Here is a 17,480-nt window from a genome sequence, read left to right as displayed (position 1 = left end):
CGTCACATACAGTATTTTCTACAGTTTTAGCAGCAGCCTACGCCGGCTTTATCTACGTTTGCGTACCACTTCCAAAAAGCTAAGAGTTTGCTTCCTACGAGACGCAGGAGACTGCTAAGCGGTTCCAGCGTCACGCTTCAAGTGACTGGGCAAATCACTATCTACCTATAGAACACTGTTAACAGACTGAAACACTCCACGTACTTACACTCCGGGGAGACACCATTTTAACTTGCAGAACTATTTCCCTCAGTAAGACGCACAAGACAGAGATGATATCCCCATGCTAAATCTTTATTGTGCAACTGCTGCTCAAAGCTTTTACCACCTTCCGCAGACACACGTCACAAAAAATTAGACATCAACGGTGTGGCTAGACCGACGGGCAACAGATGAAATCCATTCAGTGGCGATTCGTACACGTGCAGCAACTCTTGTGGTGCAAAAATCTTAGCCAGGCGGCCAGCCCAACTGACGGCCACCCAGAATACGTAGATGTACGTGACAGACAGACTGCCCACCCTCGGGCCCTTCATCCACAACCGTCCGGAACCCATTGGTCAGGCCCAGGTGAGCAGCACGCATCTTGCCAACAATCATTAAATGCCCAAGAAGCTGGAGAAGGAAGTGCAAACCCATAAATAAATAACATAAAAAGCCACACACAAAGAGGGGAGAGGGCAGCAAGGGAAGGAACGAGAGCAGAGAACCACCCAGAGAAGCCAGTTAGCCAATTCCTAGCAATTCGACCATTGCGCTTCAAATTACTGTCTGTCCGCCTGCAACTGACATTTTCCAAGCAAAGCTACAAAGACCAATTATGCACACTACAGGGAAAAAGAGAGCTATGCAATTTTTTTCAGGCTAGACAGTAACGGACTACAAGACAGCCACAGAAGCTAAGTTTGTCTCCGGGCTAAAGCCCCCATTATACCTTCAGGCAACATAAGCAATTCTGGTGGAAAATAAACTTTAGGCTGCCTTTTGCGTGGGTTTACAAAGCCTTTGAACTTGACTTTTAGAGCTAAAAGTGAAGCACCCAGCACCTCTCAACCAGCTTTGCCCTTCCTCACCCCTGACCTGCCAAAAACCCCAAGCCCCTTCTCCGTATTAGGAGAAGTACTACTACTCTTACTCTAAACCATGACAATAGGCATCAGACCACGCTCCAGAACACCACCGCATTTTGCACCAGAAGTACATACCCAGGGATGAGCATTGCTTTATAGCACTACTTTTAGTCAAAAAGCTCAATTCCATTACAAGCTAGAGGCAAAAGATTACAGCGCCAGAAAACCCCAAATAGCCTACTGTGCCCTATCAAGAGGGAAAGAGGGGATGGGAAAGAGTCTAGTAAATTAGGAACTAATTACAGGGACAGTTCAGCGTGCAGAAAGCTTCCACGGTACTTACAGATTCACCAGAATCTTCTGCTTCAGATAGCCTGATAATTGGCTCCTTAGGCACGACTAGGAAAAGCGTCGGAGCTTGGGGTGAAAGATCATGGAACGCAAGGCACTGGAGGAAGAGTAAACAGTTAAAACTTGATTGGCTTCGGGGAAAGGCAATAGCTTGAGCAAATCAATACGCCCCACTGAACTCGTACAGAAGCAGATTACCAGATGCCCCAAACACAAGGCGAAACGTTGATTTTTCTTACGTGATATTAATACTTGCTATACACAAAATACAACATATTTACAGAGCCCCCTCCAGAAGTGGGATTCAGCGTGCAAGATGATGGGGGCAAGGAGACGGGCCAGTACTTCAGATTAGCGACCTCCATCCAGTATGTTTTAATTTGGGTCGATCATTTCCTAAGCAGTTTTTCTATTCGATGTGGTCCACACAGAGGCAGGAGACAAAGGGCTTAACTGAATCAGCAAAGAATTTAGTGAAGTGGAAGATCAGCGGCCATTCACTTTCCATGGTACAGGGAGCTCAAGTATTGAACAAAAGCATAATCACAGGAAGCCTGCAAGTGCATAGTACGAGTCTGCCTTCTATATTGCACATAAACCCTACCTTCAAAAGCAGAAGACACCCCTAACTGTTAATCTTCAGCGTTTTAATAAAAAAAATTATACGCGACACTAACTTAAAGTTAACATCGTGTAGGTAACGGCTGCATTTTTTCCCCCCACAGTCTAAGCAGCTCACTCCAGTTCCTAGCACGTTGTGGTGCACCAGCATGCGTGAACCTTGCAAGCATGCTGTTATCACGGTCCCGCTTCACCACAGAAACAAGGTCTGGGAAGCTTTTGCAGCCTGCAGGATGGCCGGTTTCTAGATTTTTTTTTTTTTTTTTAAGAAAAATAAGAAAAGCTGTAACTCTTTGCTTTAATAATCCAGTTTGGGGGCTCAGAACCAAAGCCTAGCACAGCAGAGCTGTGAAATCTCTATAATGCTATTACGAGGCACATCAAGACCTGCATTTCTCCTATGCAGAACTAACTCATTACGGTCACTACTCAGACCTTCACTGCTTGCACACACACACGCACCCACCCCTCCCCCCCAGAATCCCCGAGGAGACTGACCGCGCGTGCTTAATCTAAGGTTTCAAGACTATCATCCTACGCGAGGTAGGACCACTCCCATCCCTCGGCAGCAAACTTTGCACGACTTGCAGTGCCAAAGGGATATCACGCGGCAAACGTCTGCGGCTGCCACCGAGTGCGTTACCGTCAGAGGCCCTCCTCTACGCACGCGCGCACACGACACGGTGGGGCTGCGAACCGAGGCGAGCCGGACAGCACCAGCAACCCAGTACGCGCCGCGCCAGCCCCCGGGGGGGGGGGGCACCGAAGAAGCGCGATGTTTTAGGGATGGCGCAGTAGAGAGCGCCACAACCCAGAGAGGCCCCGTCCGTCCCCCGTCCCTCCACCCACCCACCCGCCCGCAGCAGCGCCGCCACCCGCCCTGCCGCGCTCCCGGGCACCGCACAACGGGTCCTCGGCTCAGGGCGCCTGCGAGCGCCGGGGGAGGGGGAGGGGGGGAACGGAAGGGAAGGGAAGGGAAGAGGAACCGCGCACAGAGCAAAGCCGCGGCTACCTCCTCGTCCTCGTAGATGACGTTGGCGGGGAAGCGCCTTGCCGATGATCTTTCCGAAGACAGTAGTGGCGCCACCGGACCGGGCGGCCCGCGCCCCAATAATCTCGTCAGCCACGACAACGCCCGTTGTCGCCCCCGCGCTTCCTCCACTCGGCCAGGCCCTCCGCGGCGCCCATTGGGCCGCCAGATCGCCGCCGGCCGATCCCGCGTCCCGATTGGCTGTCTCGTCTGTCGTTTTCGCTTGTCCTCGCCCCCTTGGCGGGTCCGCCCTCGTCGACCTGGTGCTTACCGGGGCTCGGGGCGCTTGCGTGCCCTCGGGGCGCGGAGGGATCCGACCTGGGGGTGGAGGGAGAAGACGTTGGGCGAGTCCGCGGAGGGACCTGTGCCGTGTAGTGCTGCGACCCTGTGGGCGGGCAACGAGGTCTCGGAAGAGGCTGTTGTAGCTACAAGTACTATTTCTTGTTATTTGTTACCGCATCAAGTCCACCCCAAACGTGCTTGTGGCTTTTTGGTGCTGCTCCCTCCAGGCAAATGACTGCTTTGGCCAGGCCAGGCCAGGCCAGGCCAGGCCTTAACTTTTCAGAACATCTCGTAGAACCGACAGAAGTTGCTCTAAATTGGTCCCTGAAAGCCCCGCTTCAATTGCAGACGCTTCTAAGCTGCACGCCTCCTCCTGGGAGAAAATAAAATACAAGGCGTGCCTTCGGCACTGGTGGCTTGAGGGCTGGAGGGCAGATCAAGATAGGCTTTGCGCTAAGCTGGGTAGGAGGCTTTTAGGAAAATAGGCAGTGCCCCCAAAGCTGCCCAAGGGCGGTCTGTGGTGCCCTGCACCCCCGGGGATAGTGGGCAATTCGATCAGTCTACACAGCTGTATTGTAACATACGTAAACCCTGCTTTCCTCTATATCGGGCTAAGGATATCCTTAGCCTTCTTTGCGGCAAGGGCACACTGTCGGCTCACGTTCAACTTTGGTGTCCACCAGGAGCCCCCCCACGTCCTTTTCTGCAAAGCTGCTTTCCAGCCGGTCCGCCTCCAGCATATACTGGTGCATGGGGTTGTTCCTCCCCAGGTGCAGGACTTGGCACTTCCCCTTGCTGAACCGCACGAGGCTCCTGCCTGCCCATTTCTCCAGCCTGTCGAGGTCCCTCTGGATGGCAGCACAACCCTCTGGTGTATCAGCCACTCCTCCCAGTTTTGTATCATCAGCAAACTCGCCGAGGGTACAGTCTGTCTACCCATCATCCAGATCATTAATCAGGACGTTGAACAGGATCGGACCCAGTATTGACCCCCGGGGTACACCGCTAGTGACTGGCCTCCAACTAGACTTCATGCCACCGATCACCACCCTCTGGGCCCAGCTGTTCAGCCAGTTTTCAACCCACCCCACTGTCTGCTCATCCAGCCCATACTTCATCAGCTTCTCTATGAGGATCTTACGGGAGACGGTGTCAAAAGCCTTCCCGAAGGCTAGGTAGGCAATATCCGCTGCTCTCCCTCGTCTACCAAGCCAGTCGTTTCATCATAGAAGGTTATCAGGTCGGTCAAGCATGACTCCCCCCTTGGTGAATCCATGATGACTACTCCTGATGACCGTCTTGTCCTTCATGTGCCTGGAAGTGGTTTCCAGGATTAGCTGCTCCGTCGCCCTTGCAGGGATCGAGGGGAGGCTGACCAGCCTGTAGTTCCCTGGGTCCTCTTTCTTGCCCTTCTTGAAGAGAGGGGTGACATTTGCATTCCTCCAGTCCTCAGGCGCCTCTCCCAGTCGCCGTGATCGATCAAAGATTATCAAGAGTGGCTTCACAATGACATCTGCCCGCTCCCCCAGCGCTCATGCGTGCATCCCATCAGGGCCCGTGGCCTTACGTACATCCGGTTTGCTTAAGTATTCCCTGACCAGATCCTCTTCCGCCAAGGGTACGTCTTCCTTGCTCCAGACTTTCCCCCTGGCCTCCGGGGCCTGGGATTCCTGAAGGCTGGTCTTGCTAGCAAAGACTGAGGCAAAGGCGGCATTCAGTCACAGAATCGGAGAATGGTTTGGGTAGGAAGGGACCTTTTAAAGATCATCTAGCCCAACCCCTCTGCAATGGGCAGGGACATCTTTCACTTGATCAGGTTGCTCAAAGCCCCGCCCAACCTGACCTTGAACACTTCCAGTGATGGGGCATCCACAACTTCTCTGGGCAACCCGTTCTCCAGTGTCTCACCACCCTCGTCGTAAAAAAAAATTCTTCCTTATTTCCAACCTAAACCTACCCTCTTTCAGTTTAAAACTGTTACCCCTCTACCGACCACGCGGCTCTGCCGAGCAGAGATCGGCCTTCGTTGGTCGGTACACAAACCGTCAGGGAATCAAAAAGATTCACCCATCTCGCAACCCACCGAGTGGGACGAGACACCCTGGGATGCACCTCGTCAGGTCCCATGGACTTGTGTACGTTCAGGTTCCTCACGTGGTCTTGAACCGGATCGTTTCCTACGATGGGAGGGACTTTGTTCCCCCAGTCCCTGCCTTGAGGTTCAGGGACTTGAGAGATGTGGGAACAGTGATTGCCAGTGAAAACGGAGGCAAAACAAAATCGTTGAGTACCTCAGCCTTCCCCAAGTCGGTTGTCACTAGAGCTCCTGTCTTATTTATTGGGGGGGGTGGCATGGGGGTGGTGTACGTTTTCTTTAGTCTTCCTTTTCTGGCCAACGCACCTGTAGAAGCCCTTCTTATGATTCTTCACATCCCTTGCCAAATTCAGCTCCAGCTGTGCCTTAGCTTTCCTGATCCCATCCCTACACACCCGGGCAGCATCCCTATATTCTTCCCAGGACGCGTGTCCCTGCTTCCACTCACTATGCATTTCCTTCTTGCGCTTCAGCTCGACCAGAAGGTCCTTACTCAGCCATGCTGGTCTCCTGCCTTCCTTGCCTGATTTCTTACGCATGGGAATCGAGAGCTCTTGTGCTCTACGAAAACGTCCTTAAAGAGCTGCCAGCTCCCTTCTGCTCCTTTATCCCCGAGGGCAGTTTCCCAGGGAGGTCCCATCCACGAGTTCTTGAAACACCTGAAAGTTCGCTCTCCTAAAATTCAGGGTCTTGACTTTACTCTTTGCCCGCGAGTGTGATGCTTCTGGTAGTTGAAGTAAGAACGCTTTGTCAACATCCTCCCCTATAGTAGACACCAACCACGAGGTTTCCTTTGTTGGCTTGGCCTCTAATTTTCACCCATAAGCTCTCAACCTGTTCATCGCTGTCTTTCAAAGACAGCTCTGTGCAGTCAATCCTTTTTTCTTTTTTCCATAGCGGGCAACCCCCCCGCCTCTCCTTCCTTCTGAACAGTTTATAGCCATCGATTGCAGCCCTCCAGTCGTGTGAGTCATCCCACCAAGTTTCAGCGATAGCGATTAGGCCATAGCTTTCCAGCTGCACAGCGGCTTCCACCTCCTCCTGTTTGTTACCCGTGCTGCGTGCATTGGGATAGAGACACTTCAGCTGGGCTGTCGACCGCGTCACCTTTTTGGAGGCTCAAGCCCCAATTCCTTTGCAGCATTTCTCAGGTGTTCCCCTGTTGGTTCCTAATGCATCAGCAGCCCCTGGCTCCTCTCTGTTGCTCAAAACTCCATCGCCTTCCCCCGCTGGGTCTAGTTTAAAGCCCTCCTTGTAAGTCTGGCCAGCTTGTTGGCGAAGACCCTCTTGCCCCGCTTGGTCAGGTGAACCCCATCAGCTCCCAACAGACCTGGCTTCTCAAAGGTAGATCCATGATCTACCTTTGCCAAAACCTTGAGTATGGCACCAGCTACGCAGCCAGGCATTCCCCTGTTCAATTCGTCTCCTCCTTCCTGGACCCCTTCCTCTGACTGGGAGGTTAGAGGAGACCACCACCTGTGCTCCTGATCCTTTTAACATTGCTCCGAGGGACAGATGGTCTTTTTGGAGCCTCGTCTTTTTGACGAGGCTCTAAGTTGCCTCGTCAGACCCTACGCGGAATAGTAGGAGCAGATGATAATCTGTAGGGCTCACCAGGCTCGGCAGCCTCTCAGTGACGCCACGAATGCGAGCTCCTGGTAGGCAGCAGACTTCTCTAGAGAAATCGTCTGGATGGCAAATGGGTGCTTTGGTGCCTCTCAGTAGGGAATCTCCGATTACTAATACCTTACGTGCTTTTCTGGTGGCACCGGTTCTAATGCGGGTGGGTGGTTGGGTCAGCTTTGCATGGTTGCCCTGCTGTCTTGTCCCTCCAGCAGATATCGGGGTGGTTGAAGTCCCCCGTGAGGACCAGGGCCTGCGAACGCAAGGCTGCTCCTATCTGTCTGTAGAGGGCCTCATCCGCTTGTTCTTCCTGGTCAGGCGGCCTATAGCAGACGCCCGCTACAATGCCACCCTTACCCGTCTTCTCTTCGGTCCTTACCCATGAGCTCTCGGTCGGTAGGCTCATCAGCCATCCCCAGGCAGGGCTCCTTGCATTCCAGCTGTTCTCTCACATAAAAGGGCCACTCCCCCTCCTCATCTTCCCGGCCTGTCCTTCCTAAAGAGCCCCTATCCCTCCATTGCAACACTCCAGTCACGGGAGTTCTCAGCTTTCGGTCTCCTTTGCTACTGAATTTCAGTTATAGAAGACGGATTGGAACCTGCGCTTCAGTCAAATCAACATTCAGTCCTAATCCTTCCCGACAAAAGGATCGGGAACTACATCTCCAGCCTTACTTATTGTCCTTTTACCCTTCACATCCTCAAGGCATTGCCTTCTCTAAGGCTCTGTTTTAATCAAGTTTTGCAAGACCAAGTTAACCAAGCTCACATCTACTCCATGACCTCTTTATAGCTGTTCCTGGGTTTCCAACACACACACACACACACACACACAGAGAGCATCCAACAGGCTCCGTACATTTTCATCCCTTTGCACGCAGGAGTTCCAGTTCTTTGTCACTTTTATTACCAAGTGAGAAAAAATGGAGTCTAGATCCTTTTTCTCACAAGAACCTCTTATTGCTCAGAAAGAAGGCTTTTTCTCTTGAAATTTCCCCCTCCTCAAAGTGACTGGATCCCCAGATATTTCCCGACTTTCCTACCTCCAAAAGGTCCTGTTCCTACCCCAGTCACTATCATTCTTTAAACCACCGACCCCCTTCAGCTTCTACACGGAGGAATCTGCCTTTTAGGCTTTGTGGTGGGTTGACCTTGGCCGGCTGCCAGGGGCCCACCCAGCTGCTCTCTCGCTGCCCCTCCTCAACAGGACAGGGGGAGAAAATAGGATGAAAAAGTGCCTTCAGGAAATATCCACCTGCCGGATCCACGGGCAGCAGGGATTGCTGCCCCGGCTGCCCACCTGCCCCGGACAGCGCTTTGCCCTTTCTTAAATATGTTTTCACAGGGCGCCACCAGCTTCGCCGAGTTGCTCAGCTTTGGCCTGCGGTCAGTCCGGTGCCTAGCTGGCTGGAACCAGCTGTGTCCGGCACAGGGCAGACCCTGGCCTCTTCTCACAGAGGCCACCCCTGCAGACCGCACCTGGAGCGCTGTGTCCGGTTCTGGTCCCCACAATTCAAAAAGAGACGCAGACAGACTGGAGCAGGTCCCAAGGAGGGCCACAAAGACGATCAAAGGGCTGGAGGACCTGCCCTATGAGGAAAGACTGAAGGAGTTGGGTCTTTTCTCCCTTGGAGAAGAGAAGGCTCAGGGGGGAACCTCATCACAGTATTCCAGTACTTAAAGGGTGGCTACAAAGGGGACGGAGGCTCTCTCTTCACAAGGAGCCACATGGAGAAGACAAGGGGCAACGGGTACAAGTTGCACCAGGAGAGAGGTTTCATCTTGACACAAGACAGACATATTATTATTTGTATTTATTTCTTTATTTCTTTATTACACAGCGAGAGCAATCATCCACCGGAACAGCCTCCCCAGGGATGTGGTAGAGTCCCCATCGCTGGAGGTTTTCAAGATGCGATTGGACAGGGTGCTAGATAATCTCATCTAGGCTGCCTTTCCCACAAAAGGTTGGACCAGATGATCTTTCCAGGTCCCTTCCCACCTGGGCTGCTCTAGGATGCTACGATTCTTCAGCGGATCACTGTTTAATAACCCTTTGCTCTCTCTGGTTTGGAGCAAAGTATCGGCAACGTCGCCTGTGAGGCGAGACGTAAATTCCACCAGGCGCCACAGACTTCTAAAACCTATGGCAATCGCCCAGTCTCTCTGAATGTATAAGCCGTACCTAGCCTCTTCAACATTCCCCCGCCCCCAGAAGCGGGAACACCTTCTAGATACCTTAGGGAGTTTACACAGACAGAACAATAGATGTTACCTAGCTCAATCATTCAGTAAGCAAACACTGCACCAGCGCAGCTTCCAGGAAACATCATATGTCAGCTTCCATCTACTTCAGGTAAATCGTTTCCATCTCCTCCCCGGGAAGATTAAATAAAGGTGAAGTCCTCGGGTTACTTACACGCCCGTGTCACCCAACTTCACCTGATCGCTTGGGGATATAGAAGAGATGAAGACGCCTCCCAGTGGGCATCTCAGATGCCTCAGCAACACAGCGTTCAAGGGCAACGAAGGATCGCCCTGCTTTCCCATGCCCATCTCCCTTTTTGAGCAGCTGTTAAAAGACAGACAAAGTTTGCTGTCTCCCTGTGATGCAGTTTTGGTTTGGGTCTGGCTGGGATGGAGTTAACTTTGCCCATAGCAGCCCTCATAGTGCTGTGCTTTGTAGTTGTAGCTAGAAGGGTGTTGATAACACACCAATGTTTTGGCTACTGCTGAGCAGTGCTCCCACAGCATGGAGGCTGTCTCTCCAACCACCCCACCCCCAAAGCCCAGTAAGCTGGGGGTGGGCAAGAGGTTGGGAGGGGACAGAGCCAGGACAGCTGACCCAAAGTGACCAAAGGGATATTCCACTGTGCTATGGAAGCACCGCAGCTGCCATTCGGACCGACTGTTTTCTCCTACCATATCCCTCCTCACCAGAAAAGGGATAGCAACGGGGCCTTATCACACAGCCATTGATAAAGTGCTCCAACAGGAGTTGGATGCTTCCAACACATTGCACTGTGCCGAAACCACCCTTGTATGGCATGCCTGTAGCGTCACATACAGTATTTTCTACAGTTTTAGCAGCAGCCTACGCCGGCTTTATCTACGTTTGCGTACCACTTCCAAAAAGCTAAGAGTTTGCTTCCTACGAGACGCAGGAGACTGCTAAGCGGTTCCAGCGTCACGCTTCAAGTGACTGGGCAAATCACTATCTACCTATAGAACACTGTTAACAGACTGAAACACTCCACGTACTTACACTCCGGGGAGACACCATTTTAACTTGCAGAACTATTTCCCTCAGTAAGACGCACAAGACAGAGATGATATCCCCATGCTAAATCTTTATTGTGCAACTGCTGCTCAAAGCTTTTACCACCTTCCGCAGACACACGTCACAAAAAATTAGACATCAACGGTGTGGCTAGACCGACGGGCAACAGATGAAATCCATTCAGTGGCGATTCGTACACGTGCAGCAACTCTTGTGGTGCAAAAATCTTAGCCAGGCGGCCAGCCCAACTGACGGCCACCCAGAATACGTAGATGTACGTGACAGACAGACTGCCCACCCTCGGGCCCTTCATCCACAACCGTCCGGAATCCATTGGTCAGGCCCAGGTGAGCAGCACGCATCTTGCCAACAATCATTAAATGCCCAAGAAGCTGGAGAAGGAAGTGCAAACCCATAAATAAATAACATAAAAGCCACACACAAAGAGGGGAGAGGGCAGCAAGGGAAGGAACGAGAGCAGAGAACCACCCAGAGAAGCCAGTTAGCCAATTCCTAGCAATTCGACCATTGCGCTTCAAATTACTGTCTGTCCGCCTGCAACTGACATTTTCCAAGCAAAGCTACAAAGACCAATTATGCACACTACAGGGAAAAAAAGAGCTATGCAATTTTTTTCAGGCTAGACAGTAACGGACTACAAGACAGCCACAGAAGCTAAGTTTGTCTCCGGGCTAAAGCCCCCATTATACCTTCAGGCAACATAAGCAATTCTGGTGGAAAATAAACTTTAGGCTGCCTTTTGCGTGGGTTTACAAAGCCTTTGAACTTGACTTTTAGAGCTAAAAGTGAAGCACCCAGCACCTCTCAACCAGCTTTGCCCTTCCTCACCCCTGACCTGCCAAAAACCCCAAGCCCCCTTCTCCGTATTAGGAGAAGTACTACTACTCTTACTCTAAACCATGACAATAGGCATCAGACCGCGCTCCAGAACACCACCGCATTTTGCACCAGAAGTACATACCCAGGGATGAGCATTGCTTTATAGCACTACTTTTAGTCAAAAAGCTCAATTCCATTACAAGCTAGAGGCAAAAGATTACAGCGCCAGAAAACCCCAAATAGCCTACTGTGCCCTATCAAGAGGGAAAGAGGGGATGGGAAAGAGTCTAGTAAATTAGGAACTAATTACAGGGACAGTTCAGCGTGCAGAAAGCTTCCACGGTACTTACAGATTCACCAGAATCTTCTGCTTCAGATAGCCTGATAATTGGCTCCTTAGGCACGACTAGGAAAAGCGTCGGAGCTTGGGGTGAAAGATCATGGAACGCAAGGCACTGGAGGAAGAGTAAACAGTTAAAACTTGATTGGCTTCGGGGAAAGGCAATAGCTTGAGCAAATCAATACGCCCCACTGAACTCGTACAGAAGCAGATTACCAGATGCCCCAAACACAAGCCGAAACGTTGATTTTTCTTACGTGATATTAATACTTGCTATACACAAAATACAACATATTTACAGAGCCCCCTCCAGAAGTGGGATTCAGCGTGCAAGATGATGGGGGCAAGGAGACGGGCCAGTACTTCAGATTAGCGACCTCCATCCAGTATGTTTTAATTTGGGTCGATCATTTCCTAAGCAGTTTTTCTATTCGATGTGGTCCACACAGAGGCAGGAGACAAAGGGCTTAACTGAATCAGCAAAGAATTTAGTGAAGTGGAAGATCAGCGGCCATTCACTTTCCATGGTACAGGGAGCTCAAGTATTGAACAAAAGCATAATCACAGGAAGCCTGCAAGTGCATAGTACGAGTCTGCCTTCTATATTGCACATAAACCCTACCTTCAAAAGCAGAAGACACCCCTAACTGTTAATCTTCAGCGTTTTAATAAAAAAAATTATACGCGACACTAACTTAAAGTTAACATCGTGTAGGTAACGGCTGCATTTTTTCCCCCCACAGTCTAAGCAGCTCACTCCAGTTCCTAGCACGTTGTGGTGCACCAGCATGCGTGAACCTTGCAAGCATGCTGTTATCACGGTCCCGCTTCACCACAGAAACAAGGTCTGGGAAGCTTTTGCAGCCTGCAGGATGGCCGGTTTCTAGATATTTTTTTTTTTTAAGAAAAATAAGAAAAGCTGTAACTCTTTGCTTTAATAATCCAGTTTGGGGGCTCAGAACCAAAGCCTAGCACAGCAGAGCTGTGAAATCTCTATAATGCTATTACGAGGCACATCAAGACCTGCATTTCTCCTATGCAGAACTAACTCATTACGGTCACTACTCAGACCTTCACTGCTTGCACACACACACGCACCCACCCCTCCCCCCCAGAATCCCCGAGGAGACTGACCGCGCGTGCTTAATCTAAGGTTTCAAGACTATCATCCTACGCGAGGTAGGACCACTCCCATCCCTCGGCAGCAAACTTTGCACGACTTGCAGTGCCAAAGGGATATCACGCGGCAAACGTCTGCGGCTGCCACCGAGTGCGTTACCGTCAGAGGCCCTCCTCTACGCACGCGCGCACACGACACGGTGGGGCTGCGAACCGAGGCGAGCCGGACAGCACCAGCAACCCAGTACGCGCCGCGGCAGCCGGCGGGGGGGGCACCGAAGAAGCGCGATGTTTTAGGGATGGCGCAGTAGAGAGCGCCACAACCCAGAGAGGCCCCGTCCGTCCCCCGTCCCTCCACCCACCCACCCGCCCGCAGCAGCGCCGCCACCCGCCCTGCCGCGCTCCCGGGCACCGCACAACGGGTCCTCGGCTCAGGGCGCCTGCGAGCGCCGAGGGGGGGAACGGAAGGGAAGGGAAGGGAAGAGGAACCGCGCACAGAGCAAAGCCGCGGCTACCTCCTCGTCCTCGTAGATGACGTTGGCGGGGAAGCGCCTTGCCGATGATCTTTCCGAAGACAGTAGTGGCGCCACCGGACCGGGCGGCCCGCGCCCCAATAATCTCGTCAGCCACGACAACGCCCGTTGTCGCCCCCGCGCTTCCTCCACTCGGCCAGGCCCTCCGCGGCGCCCATTGGGCCGCCAGATCGCCGCCGGCCGATCCCGCGTCCCGATTGGCTGTCTCGTCTGTCGTTTTCGCTTGTCCTCGCCCCCTTGGCGGGTCCGCCCTCGTCGACCTGGTGCTTACCGGGGCTCGGGGCGCTTGCGTGCCCTCGGGGCGCGGAGGGATCCGACCTGGGGGTGGAGGGAGAAGACGTTGGGCGAGTCCGCGGAGGGACCTGTGCCGTGTAGTGCTGCGACCCTGTGGGCGGGCAACGAGGTCTCGGAAGAGGCTGTTGTAGCTACAAGTACTATTTCTTGTTATTTGTTACCGCATCAAGTCCACCCCAAACGTGCTTGTGGCTTTTTGGTGCTGCTCCCTCCAGGCAAATGACTGCTTTGGCCAGGCCAGGCCAGGCCAGGCCAGGCCTTAACTTTTCAGAACATCTCGTAGAACCGACAGAAGTTGCTCTAAATTGGTCCCTGAAAGCCCCGCTTCAATTGCAGACGCTTCTAAGCTGCACGCCTCCTCCTGGGAGAAAATAAAATACAAGGCGTGCGTTCGGCACTGGTGGCTTGAGGGCTGGAGGGCAGATCAAGATAGGCTTTGCGCTAAGCTGGGTAGGAGGCTTTTAGGAAAATAGGCAGTGCCCCCAAAGCTGCCCAAGGGCGGTCTGTGGTGCCCTGCACCCCCGGGGATAGTGGGCAATTCGATCGGTCTACACAACTGTATTGTAACATACGTAAACCCTGCTTTCCTCTATATCGGGCTAAGGATATCCTTAGCCTTCTTTGCGGCAAGGGCACACTGTCGGCTCACGTTCAACTTTGGTGTCCACCAGGAGACCCCCACGTCCTTTTCTGCAAAGCTGCTTTCCAGCCGGTCCGCCTCCAGCATATACTGGTGCATGGGGTTGTTCCTCCCCAGGTGCAGGACTTGGCACTTCCCCTTGCTGAACCGCACGAGGCTCCTGCCTGCCCATTTCTCCAGCCTGTCGAGGTCCCTCTGGATGGCAGCACAACCCTCTGGTGTATCAGCCACTCCTCCCAGTTTTGTATCATCAGCAAACTCGCCGAGGGTACAGTCTGTCTACCCATCATCCAGATCATTAATCAGGACGTTGAACAGGATCGGACCCAGTATTGACCCCCGGGGTACACCGCTAGTGACTGGCCTCCAACTAGACTTCATGCCACCGATCACCACCCTCTGGGCCCAGCTGTTCAGCCAGTTTTCAATCCACCCCACTGTCTGCTCATCCAGCCCATACTTCATCAGCTTCTCTATGAGGATCTTACGGGAGACGGTGTCAAAAGCCTTCCCGAAGGCTAGGTAGGCAATATCCGCTGCTCTCCCCTCAAAACTCCATCGCCTTCCCCCGCCACGTCTAGTTTAAAGCCCTCCTTGTAAGTCTGTCCAGCTTGTTCGTGAAGATCCTCTTGCCCCATTGCATTTCCATTTGTTGAACTTCATGAGATTCCTCTCTACCCATTTCTCCAGCCTATTGAGGTCCCTCTGAATGACAGCACACCAATCTGATCTCTCGGCCACTCCTTCCAGTTTTGTATCATCTGCAGGCTTGCTAAGGCTGCACTCTTTTCCAGCATCCATGTCATTAATGAAGAGGTTAAACATTACTTTCCCTATTATCGTCCCCTGGGGTACAACACTAGTGACTTTCCCCCAGCTGGACTTTGTACCACTAATCACCACCCTCTGGGCCTGGCCATTCATCCAGTTTTCAGTCCACCTCACTGTCCACTTATCTAGACCGTATTTTTTCAGTTTGTCTATGGTGTTATGGGAGACACTCTCAAAGGGTTTACAAAAGTCGAGGTAAACAGCATCCACTGCTCTCCCCTTGTCCACCAAGCTAGTCACCTAATTTTAGAAAGTTATCAGCTTGGTCAAGCATGATTTCCCCTTCATAAATTCATGCTGAATACTCCTGATCACCTTCTTGTCCTTCATGTGTTTGTAAATGCTTTCTGGGAGGATTTTCTTTATCACCTTCTCAGGGATCAATGTGAGGCTGGCCAGCCTGTACTTCCCTGGGTCCTCCTTCTTGCCCTTTTTGAAGATAGGAGTTGACATTTGCTTTCCTCCAGCCCTCAGGCATCTCTCACAATTGCCATGATCAAAGATAATCGAGAGTGGCCTCGCAGTGACATCAGCCAGCTCCCTCAGCACTCATGGGTATAACCCATCACGCCCCATGGACTTATGCATGTCCAGTTTGCTTTAGTGATTTCTAACCTATTCTTCCTCCACCGAGGGTAAGTCTTCCTTGTTCCAGAGGAACAGGTCCCACTCCAGTGGCTGGCACTCAGACCCCCATACACACAGATGCACAGGCGCAGGGCATTGCCAGACAAGTGTACTAACTAGCCAACTATTTACACACAACTGGCCCTTTTGATCCACTTATCCCAGTATTTCCCACACACATTCCTTCCCAAAATCACCTAAATCCCACCCTTTCCCCCTTTTGGTTCACGCCATAAGCATCCCATAATGTCTCATGCAATCCTGAAATGCTCTTCCTCTGCATCCCATAATGTGTCCCATACCCCTAGGCAGCACCCCCTCAGTCTGAAACATGCTCTGGCATTGACTCATGTTGATGGGTTTCACGCCTGGACAACCGGTTCATGCCTGGACAACGGGGCTGAGGGTCTACTGGGACAGCCCAAGGAGGGCCTTGGACAGGGTGTCCCTTCCTCTGAGTCCTTAATTTGGGTTCCCATCTGCCTTTGTGCCCCTGTGCTCCTCTGGGCTTGTGCGAATGAGCCTTTGATGGGTTTATGGCTCCTGTGATGGGCCTGGGAGTAGCCTGGCAGGCTCCCCCTCCTGCCGTTGTCTATCTGTGCTCCTTTGTGTGTGTGCAGAGGAGTTTTTATAACATAACTAATATATTTGCCATGCAGACCTGTAACTGATTGCCCATTAAATATAGGCCAAGTCTGGTCATAGCTGTAAAGCTAGTGCAGGCTTCTTGATATCAGGTTCTTGACATTAGTGCTTGCACTAACTTAATGGACTTTCAAGATCCAAAATTCACTTTTGATACATTTACTATCAACATGCCATTCGTAATGGATTTGCTAAAAAAAGTCTATTGAAACTCAGGCTAGACGTCCTTTCATTGTTATTTATTCCATGCAAGTAACACTGTTGTCCCAAAACTTGGGGTTTGTTTACCCGGTGTGCAAAATGCCAGTGTACACACAGAGCGGAGGTATTTTATTGCATATTTGCGCCGATATGGGTGCCTGTCTCAAGACAGCACCCCAAGCTTTCAAATTAACAGTTATTTATACACAAAGCATTAACATATTCAACTTCCTAATACATATGCAATCTTCTTCTATTAAATGATTGGTTAAAATCTCTTCGCCCAGCATGTAAATTAGTACGCATGCTTAGTTGTTCTTCTTCAACTTCATCATTTGAGTCGGTGGTATAATTGGGGTAGGTGGTCCGTGAGTTGGTGGTTGCGATCTCCCCCTGCCGGAATTACCTTTCCCCTAGTTTCCTACCTTTTCCTACCATATGCATTTCTTGGTGTAATTTCTTTAATACAAATTCCATTGTCCTTTCGGGGATTAGAAGTTGTTTTAAAGGTGTCATCCACCATCCCTGTTCCTTTTTAATACAATCCAGTTGTTCAGCTAATTGATCTTCCTTTTCAGTGTATTGTGGTGGAGTTAGATCTAGATGACGTCCGGGGATTAAAGCTCCTTCCACATTCAACCTTTTCAGGGCTGCTGCTTTTGCAGCTGTATCCGCTTTCCGATTTCCCCTGATTATATCACTGTTCCCTTTTTGGTGTGCCCTGCAATGAATTATTGCAACTTTCTTTGGCTGTAATACAGCTCGTAACAATTTCATAATTTCAGTTCCATATTTAACAGGAGTTCCTTGTGAGTTTAAAAGTCCCCTTTCTTTCCAAATTGCCCCGTGAGCATGGGCAACTCCAAAAGCATATTTTGAATCTGTGAAAATATTAGCCTTTTTCCTGGTACTTATTTATAGAGCTCGAGTTACAGCGATCGATTCCGCCTTCTGGGCTGATGTATTATAAGGCAAAGATTTGGCTTCCAAAACATGGTCTCTGGTCACTATTGCATATCCAGCACGTTGCTTTCCTCCGAACATGAAACTGCTTCCAT

The 17,480-nt window shown here is 51.4% G+C and overlaps 2 protein-coding genes across 2 annotated transcripts; both read right to left on the bottom strand.

Moving 5' to 3' along the window:
• Positions 1-273: 273 nt before the first annotated feature.
• Positions 274-4,106, bottom strand: LOC140650744 (adenosine 5'-monophosphoramidase HINT1-like). The gene is given in 5 exon segments (XM_072859457.1): positions 274-615; positions 1,414-1,518; positions 3,055-3,084; positions 3,086-3,390; positions 4,016-4,106. Coding segments are annotated over 5 exon segments (696 nt in total). The 3' UTR covers positions 274-450.
• Positions 4,107-10,402: 6,296 nt separating this feature from the next.
• LOC140650741 (adenosine 5'-monophosphoramidase HINT2-like) lies at positions 10,403-14,217 on the bottom strand. Its single transcript, XM_072859456.1, is given in 5 exon segments — positions 10,403-10,744; positions 11,543-11,647; positions 13,167-13,196; positions 13,198-13,624; positions 14,117-14,217. Coding segments are annotated over 5 exon segments (828 nt in total). The 3' UTR covers positions 10,403-10,579.
• Between the last annotated feature and the right edge of the window lie 3,263 nt (positions 14,218-17,480).

Source organism: Ciconia boyciana, chromosome 4 (assembly GCF_034638445.1).
Source record: "Ciconia boyciana chromosome 4, ASM3463844v1, whole genome shotgun sequence".
NCBI classification, from domain to species: Eukaryota; Metazoa; Chordata; class Aves; order Ciconiiformes; family Ciconiidae; genus Ciconia; species Ciconia boyciana.
The sequence above is the reverse complement of the archived record's forward strand: the minus strand, read 5'-3'. Positions and strand labels throughout refer to the sequence as shown.